This window comes from Mobula birostris, chromosome 9 (genome assembly GCF_030028105.1).
Source record: "Mobula birostris isolate sMobBir1 chromosome 9, sMobBir1.hap1, whole genome shotgun sequence".
Taxonomy (NCBI): Eukaryota; Metazoa; Chordata; class Chondrichthyes; order Myliobatiformes; family Myliobatidae; genus Mobula; species Mobula birostris.
Window position 1 is genome coordinate 23,697,720 of NC_092378.1, and position 17,640 is coordinate 23,715,359.

At 38.8% G+C, this 17,640-nt stretch overlaps 1 protein-coding gene across 3 annotated transcripts in view; it reads left to right on the forward strand.

The window, feature by feature from the left end:
- Positions 1 to 17,640, forward strand: part of dock4a (dedicator of cytokinesis 4a) — a 365,685-nt gene that overhangs the window by 311,409 nt on the left and 36,636 nt on the right. For all 3 annotated transcript variants that reach the window (XM_072267619.1, XM_072267621.1, XM_072267620.1), the window contains exons 43-44: positions 725 to 808; positions 5,124 to 5,243. In XM_072267619.1, the coding sequence (XP_072123720.1) occupies positions 725 to 808; positions 5,124 to 5,243 (204 nt within the window). The remainder of the gene's footprint in view (positions 1 to 724; positions 809 to 5,123; positions 5,244 to 17,640) is intronic.

A 17,640-nucleotide genomic window follows, 5' to 3' on the forward strand; every position in this document is an offset into this window, starting at 1 on the left:
CCTTTCCACTATTGTGCATCTATGCGGCATGCAATAATTGAAACAAAGGTGACACTGAATATAAATGAAGGGCACAAACCTGGATTTAGTGGAAGAAAAGTGAATTGTTGAGTTCTACATGGCCGGAAGGTAAATGTACAGTATTGGATTATGTGAGACAGAAATGAAATCTGTTGGAAATACTCAGCATCTATGGGAAGAGAAACAGTAGAGTAATTTCTATGGATCTGGTTTTTTAAATTAACAGAGCGTAGCCAGTGTGGTGGTAGCTAAGACAGCCGATGTGTCCTCTCTACTTAAGATCATTATCAAGTGGATTCATGCTGAGAAGTAGGAGAGGACAGGATTGGGCTCGGGCATAATTTCCTACATTATTAAAAGTTTCTTCACTTTATTAAGAATTTCAGTTAATTACAGACAGATTTGACCTTCTAACATCACTGCCTGTCCATAATTATACGTTGCTATATACATGAAGATCCTTCACTGCCTAATGCATTAATTTGCATAATTTATTTTCTTGCATTTTCTCCCAAGAACTGGAATTCCTGTATTTCAAACTATTTCATAAATACTTCTCCAATTTCTTGATAAACTGACAATTATATTCGTTATTGCCAGAGTGCAAATGTCTTCTCAGCCCAGTTGCAGATTCAGGGAGGTGAATAGGAAAAGCTTGGGAAAACTGCAACAAAACTGAAGAAATCTGACTCTTCTATTGTAGGCATTCTTTGTGAAGGACTACATTCTCAACCACCCTGAAGATGGGGAGAAAATCTCTCGCCTGAGGGAGCTTATGTTTGAGCAGGTAATGCAGATGCATGTTCCCAAATTAAAATGTATTCATTATCAGTAGTTAATGGATATAATTAGAACCAAACTAGAATATAAAAATGACCTACATATGATCAACAAACAGATCACAAGGTAGAAGACAGAGATTCATTTAGCCAATATCGTTCATTCTTCAAAAAGAAAACCTCTATTCGTTTTCTCCACTAGATTATTTAACTCTTAAAGTAAATTAAGGTTTTGCCACCAGTTACAGCCAGGAAAATTATTCCAAATCTTGTGAGCACTCTGTGGGCGAGGATGATTCATTGACATCATTCTAAATTGTCTTTTTGCCAGTTCTAAGCTGTGTTCCTTACTATAGTATCTTGGCAGGTCTTAAAGTAGTGCTTCAGATTTGTCGTGTGGCATTTCATACGTTAAACACAAGCCAGTGAGATGAACAATGAGAAAATACCATTGGATTCAATAGTGCCTATCATGTCTGTCAAATGGAGCGATGCCGTGACCCACCAGCCGCAAACTCTTCCCACCTCTACCATGCCCATCAATCAAATTTTCAGTCAGCTAATTCCTGGGGGAGGCTAAAATAATCCCATAGCCAGTTTTGGATCAGAAACTAAATCCCTACTTCCTGTGACAATATGCTGTGAGAAATCTGCCACAAATCACTGGATGTAATTACACGTCCAGTAACTTAATGGAGTGGTTAAGTGCTTTGCAAGCCTTTGCCAATGATCCATAGACGTAGACTAAAATTCCTAAACAACTACAAATTTAAATTTTTGATTAAATAACATTGAATTTAAAAACAGGCGTCGTTAAGGTTAGCAATAAACTTGGATTGTCATAAGAATGGAGTTCTCAGATGACCTTTGGACATGAAGATCTGACGTTATTGATTCTGGCTTTTCTATTTCTCAATGAACAATAATGTTAACTCTTAACTATTCTATAAAATGATCCAATAAGCTCTGTACCAAATTATTGCAAAGAAATGTAATTATAAAATTGGAAGGACTATAATTTCTTGAACTAGGCATTGGAATAAGATGTAGCAAAGTCTCTATAATCCAGGGGAGCTTGTGAATTCCTCTGTATGAACACCAGGGAATGCTGGTCAAGCCACAGACTGACCAAGTGTTTTACTTAACAGAATCCAGCCTTTCAGCTAACATACTAAATTCCTCCATTCTGATGTCCAGGTATCACCCAATTAGCTGTAAGTTTAGGCATCAGTGCAATGAAGGGTGTGAGCATGCACTCATATACTCTTGCTCCTTTCCCCCTTGGGTCCCAATATTCTGTACATATGGTAGGAAAAGTAGAGAAAATTTCTGTTCATGTTAGAGAAAATAGAGTCACTGCTGGCACAAATGTATTCTTTCAGCCCAAGTCTATCAAGCTGCTGAATATAGGAAGTAAGGGTTTTTCTGGGAGTCCAGACCGAACATAATTGTAATTGTTGAAGGTGGTCAGTTATTTCATTTCTTTCCATTTCACTCTTGTAAGTAAAATATTGAAGATGTGTACATTAATGAATGTTAATAGTCTTTCCTACTGAATGAAGTGAAGTTCACAGTCTTTGATGGCTACCTCCTTCACTCTTGTGGCACTTTCCAGAATTGGACAAGATGCTACAATTAGCAATAACCCTATTTACAAACCCCATTTCCAGAGAAGTTGGGATATTTTCCAAAGTGCAATAAAAACAAAAATCTGTGATATGTTAATTCATGTGAACCTTTATTTAACTGACAAAAGTACAAAGAAAAGATTTTCAATAGTTTTACTGACCAACTTAATTGTATTTTGTAAACATACACAAATTTAGAATTTGATGGCTGCAACACACTCAACAAAAGTTGGGACAGAGTTAAAATAAGACTGAAAAGTGCACAGAATATTCAAGTGTCAGTTCAAAAGGAACATTTCTCAACACAAGATTGCAGAGAATTTAGGTCTTTCAACATCTACTGTACATGATACGAAAAGATTCAGAGAATTCAGGGACATCTCAGTGCGTAAAGGGCAAGGTCGGAAACCACTGTTGAATGCGCGTGATCTTCGAGCCCTTACGTGGCACTGCCTAAGAAACCATCATGCTACTGTAACAATTATAGCCACCTGGGCTCGGGAGTACTTCGGAAAACCATTGTCACTCAACACAGTCCGTCGCTGCATCCAGAAATGCAACTTGAAACTGTATTATGCAAGGAGGAAGCCATACATCAACTCTATGCAGAAACGCCGGCGAGTTCTCTGGGCCCGAGCTCATCTCAGATGGACCGAAAGACTGTGGAACTGTGTGCTGTGGTCAGATGAGTCCACATTTCAGCTAGTTTTCGGATAAAACGGGCGTCGAGTTCTCCGTGCCAAAGATGAAAACGACCATCCAGGTTGTTATCAGCGAAAGGTGCAAAAGCCAGCATCAGTGATGGTATGGGGGTGCATCAGTGCCCACGGCATGGGTGAGTTGCATGTATGTGAAGGTACAATTGACGCTGAGGTGTATGTTAGGATTTTAGAGAGACATATGTTGCCATCAAGGTGACGTCTCTTCCCGGGATGTCCATGCTTATTTCAACAGGACAATGCCAGACAACATTCTGCCCGGGCTACAACAGCGTGGCTTTGTAGACACAGTGCGTGTGCTTGACTGGCCTGCTGCCAGACCAGATCTATCTCCTATTGAAAATGTATGGCGCATCATGAAGAGGAGAATCAGACAACTGACACCACGGACTGTTGAGCAGCTGAAGTCTTATATCAAGCAAGAATGGACAAAATTTCCAACTGCAAATCTACTACAATTAGTATCCTCAGTTCCAAAACGATTAAAATGTGTTACTAAAAGGAAAGGTGATGTAACAGAATGGTAAACATGCCTCTGTCCCAACTTTCGTTGAGTGTATTGCAGCCATCAAATTCTAAATTTGTGTATGTTTACAAAATACAATTAAGTTGGTCAGTAAAACTATTGAAAATCTTTTCTTTGTACTTTTGTCAGTTAAATAAAGGTTCACATGAATTAACATATCACAGATTTTTGTTTTTATTGCATTTTGGAAAATATCCCAACTTTTCTGGAAATGGGGTTTGTATTTATTTTCTAAAATGAAACAAGCTGGAGAAAAACAGGTAAAAGTTGCATGCAGCAGTTTGCAAATTATGATGTTTTTAATGTAGAAGATTCATGGGAGCTTGAACAGGACATGAGTAAATAGTGTGACATTATAACACTGCACTCTTCTCCAGGACCTGTGAATATAATTATTCTTTCCAATATTATGTTGCATATTGCAGCATTCACTCAAGCTTCAGGGGACATGAGCAAACGTTGACATTAGCTTAAATAAAAACAGAAAATTCTGGAAGTACACAACAGGGCAGGCTGTTCTACAAGAAAGAGAAATTAATGTTTCAAATCGAAGACCCCTTGACTTTTTTTAAGCTTTTCAGCAGCTTTGGTGCTTTCAAATTTTTCATTTAAAATCAACTTTTAGTGTTTTCTCTGACATTCTCTAAAACATAAGGAGATAACCTCAACAAGACCTTCTCATTTAATTTTTCACAAATTCCTAATGAAAACAATCTTCCAGGGCTGCTATACCTTGACAGTGCAGTGCAGAAAATTCATGTGGACATTGCTCTCATAGCTCTTCCTTATTCTTGTCTATCTAAGTCTATCATTTATTACAGTCATTGTCACTTAAATCTGCCTCGTATCATATGTGTACTACTCAACGAACAAAAAGGTTAGCAAATGCATTTAAGATGTGAGAGCTGTTTGGTAATTTTGATATGCTCCTGAAGTTTTCCTCTTTACCTTTGTTCAGAGGTGCAAATCTATTGGTGGTCATTTAATCACCCCAATCCTTTCAGATTTCTTTTCAAATTCTCATGCTCATCCCTGAAAACAACAACAAATTTTGAACACTTTAATAGAATTTGCGCGCCTGCAAAGATACTTCTTACCAGAGAGCTGTAAATGGATTTAGCTGAAGCTGTATATTTTCCCCCAACTCCTACACTTGCTGTTGGCCAGTTGATTTTAATGCCCTGCCTGTAATTACCTACCCACAGTTGTGTTGCACCCGACTTCCAAAACACGCTGACATTAAACCAAGGAGGTCAGTAGTCATTTACCTCAAGCCAGTTTCATTGGATATGTGCAATGAGCCCTGCACCTGGATTGTCTCATAATTCATGGCCAATATATTGAAGCCAATATATTAAAAGTAAATAAGCTAACTAGAGAAATGTAGTAAAGTATAATTCTTTAAAAATTGAAGTAAAGTTCTCGTCTTGTGTGTTTCTCTGTATTAAAGGCGCATATTCTCGAGTATGGGTTGGCCGTACATGAAAAATTTGTGCCCCAAGATATGAGACCACTGCACAAGAAGCTGGTGGATCAATTCTATGTGATGAAGTCCCGATTGGGTCTGCAGGTATGAACTCACAGTAAAAAAAACTGACCAAGTGAATTCCATCATCAGTATTCAAATATCAAACAACCCAAGTGCCATTTGAATGTTATACGAGTTATTAAATGTTGAAAATGATGATTCATTCTGTTATATTGATGTTTAAACAAAGTAGGAGTTGCTTTGATAAAATACCAGCAAGTTGCAATGAATGTGATGTTGATCTTCTCTGAGGATAAGCAATAGTGACTGCAGAATTGTTAGTGTTGCTTATTGAAGTTGTATTTGATCCAGTATAATCAAGTTTGAATAAGTACGTGGATGGGAAGGGTATGAAGGTCTATGGTTCAGTGCAGATCAATGGAACTAGTTATTCCTCTCCGCGCCTTGTGGTGCATCGGGTGGCAACCTTGCTGTTTCTTTAGCATTTTGTCTGTATTTTTCCGAGGCCAAGTTGCTAACTCAACACTCAACCCAGCATGGATGGAAAGCGTGCAAGGAACCGGGTGGATTTGAACCGAGGACTACTCACTTCAAAGTCTGGTGCTGATGCCACTGCACCACCGACTGGCTAGGGACTAGGCAGAATAATAATGGGCCAAAGGGCCTGTTTCTGTGCTCTGGTCCTTTGACTCAATAATCCGTGCGGTGGTGTGACGGACAGACAGACAGACATCTTCTCTTATGACAATATTTTCCCTATTTGAAAGTTACATGACTTTTGTCCTTTGGCATTTATTTTCTTCTAGAAATTCATAAATTGTCCACTTCAATTGATCTCTATTCCTGCTTTCATCAGTCCTGTTGAAGGGTTTCGGCCCAAAATGTCAACTGTACTTTTTGCTCCCCCAAAGATGCTGCCTGGCTTGCTGAGTTCCTCCAGCATTGTGTTTGTGTTGCTTGGATCTCCAGCATCTGCAGATTTTCTCTTGTTTCTGTCCCTACTTTTTTCCTTTTGATCCTTTGGTTATGACATAAATAGGCAGACAATGAAGAATAGTTGCTGGTGAACGCAGCAGGCCAGGCAGCATCTCTAGGAAGAGGTACAGTCGACGTTTTGGGCCGAGACCCTTCGTCAGGACTGTACCTCTTCCGAGATGCTCCCTGCCCTGCTGCATTCACCAGCAACTTTGTGTATTGCTTGAATTTCCAGCATCTGCGTTTTTAAAGAGTAGAATATTTCAGTTTCATGAGAATTGAAATATAGTCAATTGGATTGTTGTATACTGTAATTTTGCAGGCTGAAGGTGTAATATTCCCCTTTCTTTATTCCATTTATTTCTTAAAACTTCTGCTTTCTGCTTTGATTCTCTTCCAAGCTGCATGGGAGCACATACTTTGCAAAGAATCTCATTTACAGTAATCGTAGACAGCATGTTTTAACTGCTAGGAAGAAGATGAATACCAACCACAAATGGATATTGTGATCTAGGTTGGGGCTTGGGATAAAAAACATACAAATGAATAATTGTAGTCTTTGAGGGACAAAATTAAAATTTATTTGCTGTAAGATTGTCCAAAAATAAATGGGATAGAACCAACATAATGCTGAGCCTTTTGGAAGGGTTCTCCTCCTTTATAATTTACCACTTCTACACTTAAAGCACCTCATTTCTATCCTGTGCATAGTGGCAAATGGATACAGTTTGTCTACTTCATCAGTCCTGCTCTCCTATCGATCCTCTTACATAAATGCGAAAATAGTGGAGAATCCCAAATGTTAAGCAATTGCAAAGAGTCTGGAATCAGCGAAGTATATTAATGGGAATTGCTGGCCTCAAAGTAATATGTGCCAAAAAAAAGTTGCCAAGTGCAAAGCAAAAACTAAGTTAGTAATTAAAACCACTGAAACAGCCTGTCCCCCACAACTATAGTTTATCTTTCAGAAATTGGATGCCTGTTTTACCTTGCTCTGATTAGCATTAATTGTGGCTAATCTGGAAACCATGAATGTGCTCAGATGTTATTACAACTTTGTTTGCTCACACCTGCTCATGTTTTTTTTGGAAACAGAAGCAGCAGAGGGGGAAAAAAGACAACCATTAATATGGGATAAGAGCCAACAAAACACTACATTCCTAAAACTAGATGTAAATCAACCAACATTCTGGTTGCTGTGCCTGCAGTGATTACTGTCTCAGTTGTACAGAAGTATGGGATTACATTTTTTAATTATCTTCCAAAAGATTGGCTGCCAAGATTCGCTGATGGGCGTTGTGATCCAATTGTGTATGGTATCTGGGAATTCGAGTACTTTGTTTTTAAAATAAAGTTAAAGGAATGAACTATGTGAGGGGAAAAAGCATCCTTATTTGCATATCCTCCATTCCTCTAATAGATAAGATTATTTCCCATGACACTCTTGGGGAGTGCTATTTCATTTATTGACCACAGTCGTTTGGGTCCGCTCTTCTCTTTGAACTTGATACTGTTTAAACAGTTTATTTGCAATGCTGAAGTTATAATTTAAATCCACAGATACGATAATAATCAAATGGTATCACAGTTAATCACTTCAGTTTCATGGAAACAACCTGTTTCAAAATACATTTTTTTTATCAAAGTATGTATACAGAGTGGGCACGTGGCCAAGTGGTTAAGGCATTGGACTGGCAACCTGAAGGTCATGAGTTCGAGCCCCAGCCAAGGCAACGTGTTGTGTCCTTGAGCAAGGCACTTAATCACACATTGCTCTGCAATGACACTGGTGCCAAGCTGTATGGGTCCTAATGCCCTTCCCTTGGACAACATTGGTGTTGTGGAGAGGGGAGACTTGCAGCATGGGCTACTGCTGGTCTTCCATACAACCTTGCCCAGGCCTGCGCCCTGGAGAGTGAAGACTTTCCAGGCACAGATCCATGGTCTCACAAGACTAACGGATGCCTTTATTATGTATACAGAATACAACTCTGAGATTCATCTTACTGTTCAGAGACATTAAGCGTTGTTTGGTAATTGATGAAAGGCAAATTAAAATTCAAACCTCACTGTCTGATTTTAAACATCTACCTTGCTGATCTTTGCCTTTGAAGATTTATTTGATGCATTTATTATATTACCGCACGTCTTAAAGTCAGATCTGGTTTGAATGTCAAATCAAAAGAAAAACATCTGTCAGAAATATAAGCTGTTAGTTGATGAGGAATCTATTAAACATCAAAGTTTATTTTCCCAGAGACAGACCATTTATTTTTATGACAGAAACTTGTTTAAAGGAAGTGAACGTATTGTTACATTGGGAAGCTGAACAAAATTGATTTAATTGTACAATCACCGAATGTCACTCTGTGAGAATGATTGTATTTTTAACATTTCAGTGTCGTACTTTAGGGTCTGAGATTTTTTTTGTATTGAGACAAAAGTGTTTTAGTTGTGATGTGGAAAAATGGAGCACATAAAAATATTGGATATTTTGGAAGGTCCTGAACACAAATTTTGTCCCTTTATAAGTGAGGTTTGTTTCAAAAGACAAGATCCACCTGATTGAATGAGTCATCAAGCATGGAACTGGGTGAACTCAGAGACTTTGATCATCCAAAAGCATTGTCGGAAGTATAAGCTCCGATAGAAATGACGATATATATATATTTTTAAACTTCTTAGATTATAGTCCCAAGGTTGAGCACCATACTCTGCCTCTGAGTAATATGAGGATGGAATTTTTATTGTCCCATCCATCTGTCAAAGGAGCCCTCACCACGGGGCTCATTGAGGTTTCTTCTGTGTGCCTATGACATGAAAATGGAGGAAAAACAAGATAAACTGAACCCGATGTGCGGTGTCAGGGCTCTTTAATGGTGAAAGACCAAATAACAAAGAAACATCAGAAATTCCTCAAAAGGCATTTCTTGTATTAGGACAAAAAGAAATTCCTCTTGCAAATTAACTGACAGATGCTTTCTCAAACAAATGAATATGAGTTTTGAACACTGGACTTCAAGACCCAACTGAATGTTGTGTGGCTGCTTAGAATTACTGAAGATATTTATTGACAAAGAGGTGTACTATAATTTGGATGGAGGTTATAAACCGGGAAATCTGCTTTGTCTTTTTCTTCTTGCTTCTGTTATTAATGAGATTCCTCATAGCCTTATGTATTGATTGTGGTAGCTCTCTCCTTGCAGTTGTGCATCTTTCAAGTAAAAGGCTAAGCAGCACAGAGAAAGGTGAGAATGCTTAGGAAAATACATGTCACTGTGAGATCTTTTGCTGCCTAGGTTCTTTAATGTAATGATGCAAGTCCTGGACTATGCTGTGAATAGGAGAAGAGATATTATTCCTCCAAGGAAAACAAAGTTGGCAACAAAGTTAGTGAGAAAAATTCTTCCCAAAAATCTCAAGGCACACCTTGTCAGCTTGCTACCAAAGAAGCAATTCTGAATTATAATCATGAATGTGATGTACAATTTGTATTAGTTAATTTGCGTTTAGCTTCCACAAACAGCAGTGCTGCTGCCTTCCTTGTGTCCACCTTATAGAGGGGCTGTTTAATATCTCACTGGAGAGGTGGCTTTTGTTTCACTGCAACATGCTTCAAGTGCAGGCCTGCTGTATCAACTTAGACACGTTATGCTTCAGTCCTTTGGGCGGCATTAAAAACCACCAATTTCTGATCCAGAATGAAGGAAGCTGACAACTGAGAAAGGGCTTCCATGGGGGGATCACAGAGGAAGTCAGTAACAGAGTTTTTTCTCCAGTGCATGACCAAAATGCTGGAAAGTATTCAATGACCTCACTTGAGTTATCAAGTTAAGAATCTTCCCTCTCATTCACAATCTGCCAGTCACCTTGACACTCATTACTACTACGTCTCATACCTGCTGCAACCTTCTTTCCTCAATGTAATCTTCTGCGGGACTAGCAAATTGTTTTATTCTCAATCAAAGCGTACCTGAATACTCTTCCTGTGGAGGCCAAAGTGAGTGGTAATATTGAAGGACAGAATTGACAGATTACTTCTAATCTCTTTTACCTTTCAATACTTCCATCACATGCTACTTGTCTCTATGTCAAGGCAAGCTGTTCTCAATTCCTGCTCCTCCTCCAGACTAAGGGATAAAATGTCAAGACAGCTTTGCTACCCAACTTTGTTGAGTCAAACTTTTTAGACGTAGGAGATATCCAGAGGAGGAATTTTCATGTTGAGCATTGTATTCTGGCATTCAAGAGTGTGAGGAACATAATGGGATGCTAGAGGTGCCAGTTCTCAGCTCCTACTGGTTGTGTTGTATGAGAAGTAGATCATCATCATCATCATCATCATCATCATCAGGTGCCATGCCCAGTTTGAGCTTTGACTGCCATGGCCCACACACTCCTGTTTTGGGTCAAGTGGATCAATTCATTGGTATTCATTTCCAGTTCTCTGGCTGCTATCTCCATCATCATTTGTCTTTGCCTTCCTCTTGCTTTCTTCCCTTCAATCTTTCCCATAATTACCATGCATTCTAACTCCTCTTTCCTAATCACATGTCCAATGAAGTTACATTGCCTTTTCATGATCTCATACATTATTTCTCTTTTTGTACTTGCTCTGTTCATGACATCCTCGTTAGATATTCGTTTCATCCATGATATTCTTTGCATCCTCCTCAAAAATCACATCTCTGCTGCTACAATTTGTTTCCTCATGTTCCTAGATATTGGTCAGTATACTCTTCATTCTCGTTAAGGTGTCTTTTGCCAAGCCCATTCTTCTTTTGATGTCCAAGTCGTACCTGCCATCTGATGTCACCCAGCTTCTTAGGTAGCAAAAGTTCTGTACTTGTTTTATGTCTTCCCCATTTATTCTCAGCCTGCAGATAGGATTCTCCTTCTTTTTGGATATCACCATACATTCTGTCTTTTTGCAATTGATAGATAGACCCAATTTTGCACTTTCTTCAACAATTATATCAATTAAGTTTTGCAGTTCTTCCTCTGTACTTGCAATTAACAGTGTCATCTGCATATCTGAAATTATTGATGTTTTCACCGCCAACTTTGATTCCCATGATATCTCTTACTTTTTGTAATATTGTTTCACTGTACACATTAAATAAATCAGGTAAGAAAACACACTCTTGTCTAACGCCTCTCTTGATTTTCGTAAACTGACTCACTTCTCCATCTATTCTTACAGCGGCAGTTTGTTCCCAGTACAGATTTCTGATCAGGCAGAGGTCTTTCGATCTAGATCTAGGGTTTCCTGTAATATTTCAAATAACTTATTGTGCTTCACTTTATCAAATGCTTTGGTGTAGTCGATAAAACAAACAAACAAATCTTTTTGCACTTGAATAGCTCATTCTGATAGTATCCTTAACATCAATATCATATTTCTTGTACCTTTGTGTTTCACAAAACCACATTGCTCTTTACCTATTTCAGCTTGTATCTTACTTTTAGCTCTTGTCATCAAAATTCTTAGAAGTATCTTAGTGATATGACTCATTAAACTTATGGCCCTATGTAATTCACATTGTATTGCTCCAGGTTTCTTAGGAAGAGTGATAAATACTGATTTTTTCATCTCCTCTGGTATTATTCCAGTCTCATAAATGTCATTGATTAAATCAGCAAGTTTTTCAATTCCATAATCTTCAAGGGCGATAATTTGTTTTATTACTAATTCATCAGGACCTGCTGCCTTTCCTTTCTTCATCTTATTTATTGCATTACGAACTTCAGATTTTAAAATACTTGGACCTTCAATGTTCTTCTTAATTTCTGTTTTTTCGCCTCGATCATCTTCAAACAATTCCTGAATATACTCAGTCCATCTGTTCATAATCTCATCTTTTTCCTTGATAATAGTACCATCCTTTGCTTTCAAACATCCACCTGAAGAACAGAGGAGCTTTTCACCAGTGATATTCTTGATTTGTTGATGTAACCTTTTTGGATCAGTAAAATTGGTGGTGGGGAAACTGCTGGAGTCAGTTATCAAAGATGTGATAACAGCACATTTGGAAAGCGGTGAAATCATCGGACAAAGTCAGCATGGATTTGTGAAAGGAAAATCATGTCTGACGAATCTCATAGAATTTTTTGAGGATGTAACTAATAGAGTGGATAGGGGAGAACCAGTGGATGTGGTATATTTGGATTTTCAAAAGGCTTTTGACAAGGTCCCACACAGGAGATTAGTGTGCAAACTTAAAGCACACGGTATTGGGGGTAAGGTATTGATGTGGATGGAGAATTGGTTAGCAGACAGGAAGCAAAGAGTGGGAATAAACGGGACCTTTTCAGAATGGCAGGCGGTGACTAGTGGGGTACCGCAAGGCTCAGTGCTGGGACCCCAGTTGTTTACAATATATATTAATGACTTGGATGAGGGAATTAAATGCAGCATCTCCAAGTTTGCGGATGACACGAAGCTGGGTGGCAGTGTTAGCTGTGAGGAGGATGCTAAGAGGATGCAGGGTGACTTGGATAGGTTGGGTGAGTGGGCAAATTCATGGCAGATGCAATTTAATGTGGATAAATGTGAAGTTATCCACTTTGGTGGCAAAAATAGGAAAACAGATTATTATCTGAATGGTGGTCGATTAGGAAAAGGGGAGGTGCAACGAGACCTGGGTGTCATTATACACCAGTCATTGAAAGTGGGCATGCAGATACAGCAGGCGGTGAAAAAGGAGAATGGTATGCTGGCATTTATAGCGAGAGGATTCGAGTACAGGAGCAGGGAGGTACTACTGCAGTTGTACAAGGCCTTGGTAAGACCACACCTGGAGTATTGTGTGCAGTTTTGGTCTCCTAATCTGAGGAAAGACATTCTTGCCATAGAGGGAGTACAAAGAAGGTTCACCAGATTGATTCCTGGGATGGCAGGACTTTCATATGAAGAAAGACTGGATGAACTGGGATGTACTCGTTGGAATTTAGAAGATTGAGGGGGGATCTGATTGAAACGTATAAAATCCTAAAGGGATTGGACAGGCTAGATGCAGGAAGATTGTTCCCGATGTTGGGGAAGTCCAGAACAAGGGGTCACAGTTTGAGGATAAAGGGGAAGCCTTTTAGGACCGAGATTAGGAAAAACTTCTTCACACAGAGAGTGGTGAATCTGTGGAATTCTCTGTCACAGGAAACAGTTGAGGCCAGTTCATTGGCTATATTTAAGAGGGAGTTAGATATGGCCCTTGTGGCTACAGGGATCAGGGGGTATGGAGGGAAGGCTGGGGCGGGGTTCTGAGTTGGATGATCAGCCATGATCATAATAAATGGCGGTGCAGGCTCAAAGGGTCGAATGGCCTACTCCTGCACCTATTTTCTATGTTTCTATAAGGATTCTTTCTATTTGCTTACATTCCTGGTTTAACCATTCTTCTTTGACTTTTTGACATAAGCTTTTAACTTTTTTATCTAAGGACTTGTATTCTATATGATTTCCTTTCTTCTGTCTCCTTTCTTCCTTTAGATTTTTGATTTCATCTATCATCCATTTATTCTTTGTGCTTTTTTCTTTTTTAGGAATCACTGACTTTGTTGATTCTACCAAGGGATCCTTTAGAGAGTTAAATTTCATTTCTACATGATTGCTGTCATCTTCAACAGATTCTATTTCTAGACTTTGAAATCTATTTCTTATTTCAATTGTAAATTTGAAGTAGATACTCTGTTTGAATACCCAGTCACTGTAAGAATCTTCATAGGGATAAAACAGGAAAGAAAGGAAGAGTGGACTGTTTCATGGCTTCATGCAAACTCATGAAAACCGCTTTATCCGACAGGAATTTAGAAGCCAGCTTCAGGTGGTTTGCAGTAATGCAGAACATTGTGAAGCCTCTTTTAAAACCTCACATAGGTACCATTAGACATTGGTTTGCCTTTCCACATTACCTCTTTGGGTCAGTATAACCCAAGTTTTCAGACCATTATATCACTTATGAACTCTCTTCTCATAAAGGATCAGTAGAAGTGCTGAGGTGCAAGAAAACAATCCTTGGTGTGTTCTTCCCAGATCTCTATTTATGTTTCAGCTTGAGACTTGTATCGCTGCTTTTATGTCGTGTTTATCTTCAGACTACAGGCCATGAGCCACTGAGGGAAAAAATTTTCATTTCTACACATGATAGAGTAGAGTAGTGAATGATGCATACAATGTGCCCACAGTAATATCTATATCCATTTTTGCTGGAATATAATGTGCCTCGTTTATTTTCTTTCAGCTTTTAACTTGAATAATCTGATAAAGGTTAACTGGAGCTCGCTTAATAATTTTTCATGCTTCTTAAAACATTAATTCTAATATTGCATGCCTGGCATAGATATCGTTTTTCTCTGTGAAGAGTTTGTGTGTCTGTTGGCAGTGTGATACTTTTGCTCATCCTTTTGCAAAAGTACACTTGCATTGCTGCTGTTGTTGCTGATGATTTGCTTTTATCAGTTTTGGTGTTGGCTAGAAATAGATTCAATTTTCTCTCAACTTCTGGCCGCCTTGGTCTTAATGATGCATAATTTTGGGGTATCAACTTCATCAGTAGCATCAGAAAAACTGAGAAACTAGGAAAGAAAAAGACAAGCAAGTAAAGGGCTGCTGAGGGAGGAGCGACCATAATATGATAAAATATTACCTGAAGTCTGAAAGTGAATCAGATCGAGATAGAACCTTAAATTTAAACAAAGCAAACTACAGATGTGTGAGGCATGAGTTGTTCTCAGATCTTGTTCAGCTTTGTTAGTGTTTCTAACATCCATCACTGATCCATCACTGAACTGATACCACGATCTATGGACTCTTTGTCTCATGTTCTCAATATTTATTGCTTATTTATTATTAAGGAATACTTTTTTTCTTTTGTATTTGCACAGTCCGTTGTCTTTCGCACATTGGTTGTTGCTACTATTGTATCCTCACACTTCGATCTCTCATCTCAATCTGCTTCTGTGATAATAGATGCAAATGTACATTGTAAGGTGGTTCAAGACCTTGTCAGATAGAGTTACTTGGATTTGACTTCCTATCCCATCTCTGACTTTTCTTCTCAACATGTCTGGTGACTTTTTTGGCAAGTGACTAACTGGTTTCATTTGGAGATCATCAATCATGCAATATTTAAAATCCTCAAATTTTGTAGTTGTTTTGTCAAAACATGTTGGGTTCATTTTAATCAGGTTTTGCTCATTAAAAGGTTTTGCTTATTAAATCAGCATATTCAGCTCAACCCTGTGTAGCTTCCTCCATCTAGTGGCTTACTGTAGTTCTCACAATTTCTCTACACAGAACAGCAAGTCCTTTGGCCTCTGTGACATGGAGCATGTAATTGGCTTCATTCGTCCACTATGTTCTTCTGATTTGAATAATTCCTAATTGTGTACTTATTTTCCTCTGTACTGCAATGACAGGGAAGGTCTTTTAGAATCACTCAAGTGAAATGATATTTGTTCTGGATTCATTTTTAACTCGATATCGACAGTGAGGATTTGTTTCTCAGTCTTTTACAAACACACCTGTGGATTGCAATTCATAATGAATTTGTGCTTCAACTTATTCCATTCAGATGTATGATTCCAGCAACTCATGTATTCTCAAACTCTTCATGGTTTGGATGGTCTGATTTTGTTTCTTTTCCATGTGGTCATTTTACTTTACCTTTGACATCCCTCGGTATATTTTTTTCAGTTATACATCATCTATGGAAAAAAGGCTGAAGTTTCTACAAAGGTTCTAAACACAAGAAAGTCTGCAGGTGCTGGACATCCTAATTAACACTCACAAAATGCTGGAGGAACTTAGCAGGTCAGGCAGCATCTATCGACATTAATATAGAGTTGATTTTTCAGGCTGAGACCCTGAAGAGACGTCGACTATCTAGTCATTTCTATAGATGCTGCCTGATCTGCTGAGTTCCTCTAGCATTTTGTGCGTTTTGCTTTCCACAAAAGATTTTTTTTTATTGGTTGTGAACTTGCTTGGTTGTCCATAGCTCCTGCTTTGCATTGACAAAAAGTATCAACCTTACTTCCAAACCTCAGATTGATCTTCCTTTTGCCTCAGTCTTCATCTGTCCATTTGCAGCTTCCTGTTCTCCGGTTGTATCAATTGTTTCTACTCTGGTGAGCTCTTGCTTCTTGTTGAAGGGTTTTCATTTGGTCAGGATATGCTGGGACCCAAATGAGTTGTTCCGCTTGCCTTTCATCCACTTCATTGGTTTGCATGTACTGGCTACTTCTCCAAACTTAAAAGATTAGCTTTATTTGCCACATGTACATGGCAACATACAGTGAAATTCATTATTTTCATCAAATCAGATCTACAAGGATTATACTGGGCAGCCAGCACCAACGTACCAAACTCACAACTTACTGACTCTAACCGTATGTCTTTGGAATGTGGGAAGAAACCGGAGCACCCAGAGGAAACCCACAGGGTCATGGGGAGAGTGTATAAACTTCTTACAGATAATAGTGAGAATCAGAACCCTGATCTTGCAGCTGGTACTGTAAAGCGATGTGCTGACCTGTTCCATACTGTGACGCCGTTGTAGTGAAGTGGTTAGTGCATCATCAGCAGGCTCATCTCGTTCCTGCTTTCAGGGTTTATAGCTCATATTGATAGATTTATAATTCACTTTTAGCCTGATGTGTGCTGAATTTTTGGAAGATCTGGTGAGGATATTTACACTATGGTTCATTTATCTCCTGGCTGACAGAAAAATCTAATCCTTTTTTTATCTGTCCATGAAAACATGTATCTGACCTTTTCTTCATCACTTTCAGAGAACTGCTGAATGTCATTTTATGTGCTTACTTGAATTTTCAGAACATCTCCACAAAGTGATCAGTCTCCCATTTCCTTTTGGGGTGAAACTGTGCAGTGTGTCACTGGCATTCCCTCTCACTTTCACGTACACATAACATGCATTTATGACAGAATAGACTTGTTTCTAAGAATCAAAATCAGCATCTATGTCATTCATGTGTTTTGGAATTTTAGGTTGTTATTACTTCAAGTTGTCAGATTTACAGTCTTAAGATTCTGATCTTTGCCTCTGTTTTTGTTTGAGACTTGAGGCCACATGCTGCGGTTTGTTTTGATGCAGGGTCTCCACTCCAAACTCGACTCTGATAATCCCCGTCCCTCCCCAGATGCTGCTTGACCCAGAGTTTCTCCAGCAGTTTGTTCTCTTTAATCCTGACTCCAGCATCGACAGTCTCTTTTCTTGCTATATTACAATTTGTGACTCCTGCACTGAATTTCGTGCATTGGAGAGGAGTGCCGTACCTTTAACAAAACAGGTCCTGATCTATTCTATGACATCCTGCTTAAAGAAAATGACACCCTTACTGTTCTCACACTGGGGCATCATGCCTGTCTCCTTGAACTCTATCATTCATTTCTGTCTTTATTCCACACAGTCTGGTGGGCAGACTGCTCTGTCATGTACACTTACATCTAAAACTTTTACAAGCTTCTATAGATATGTGGTGG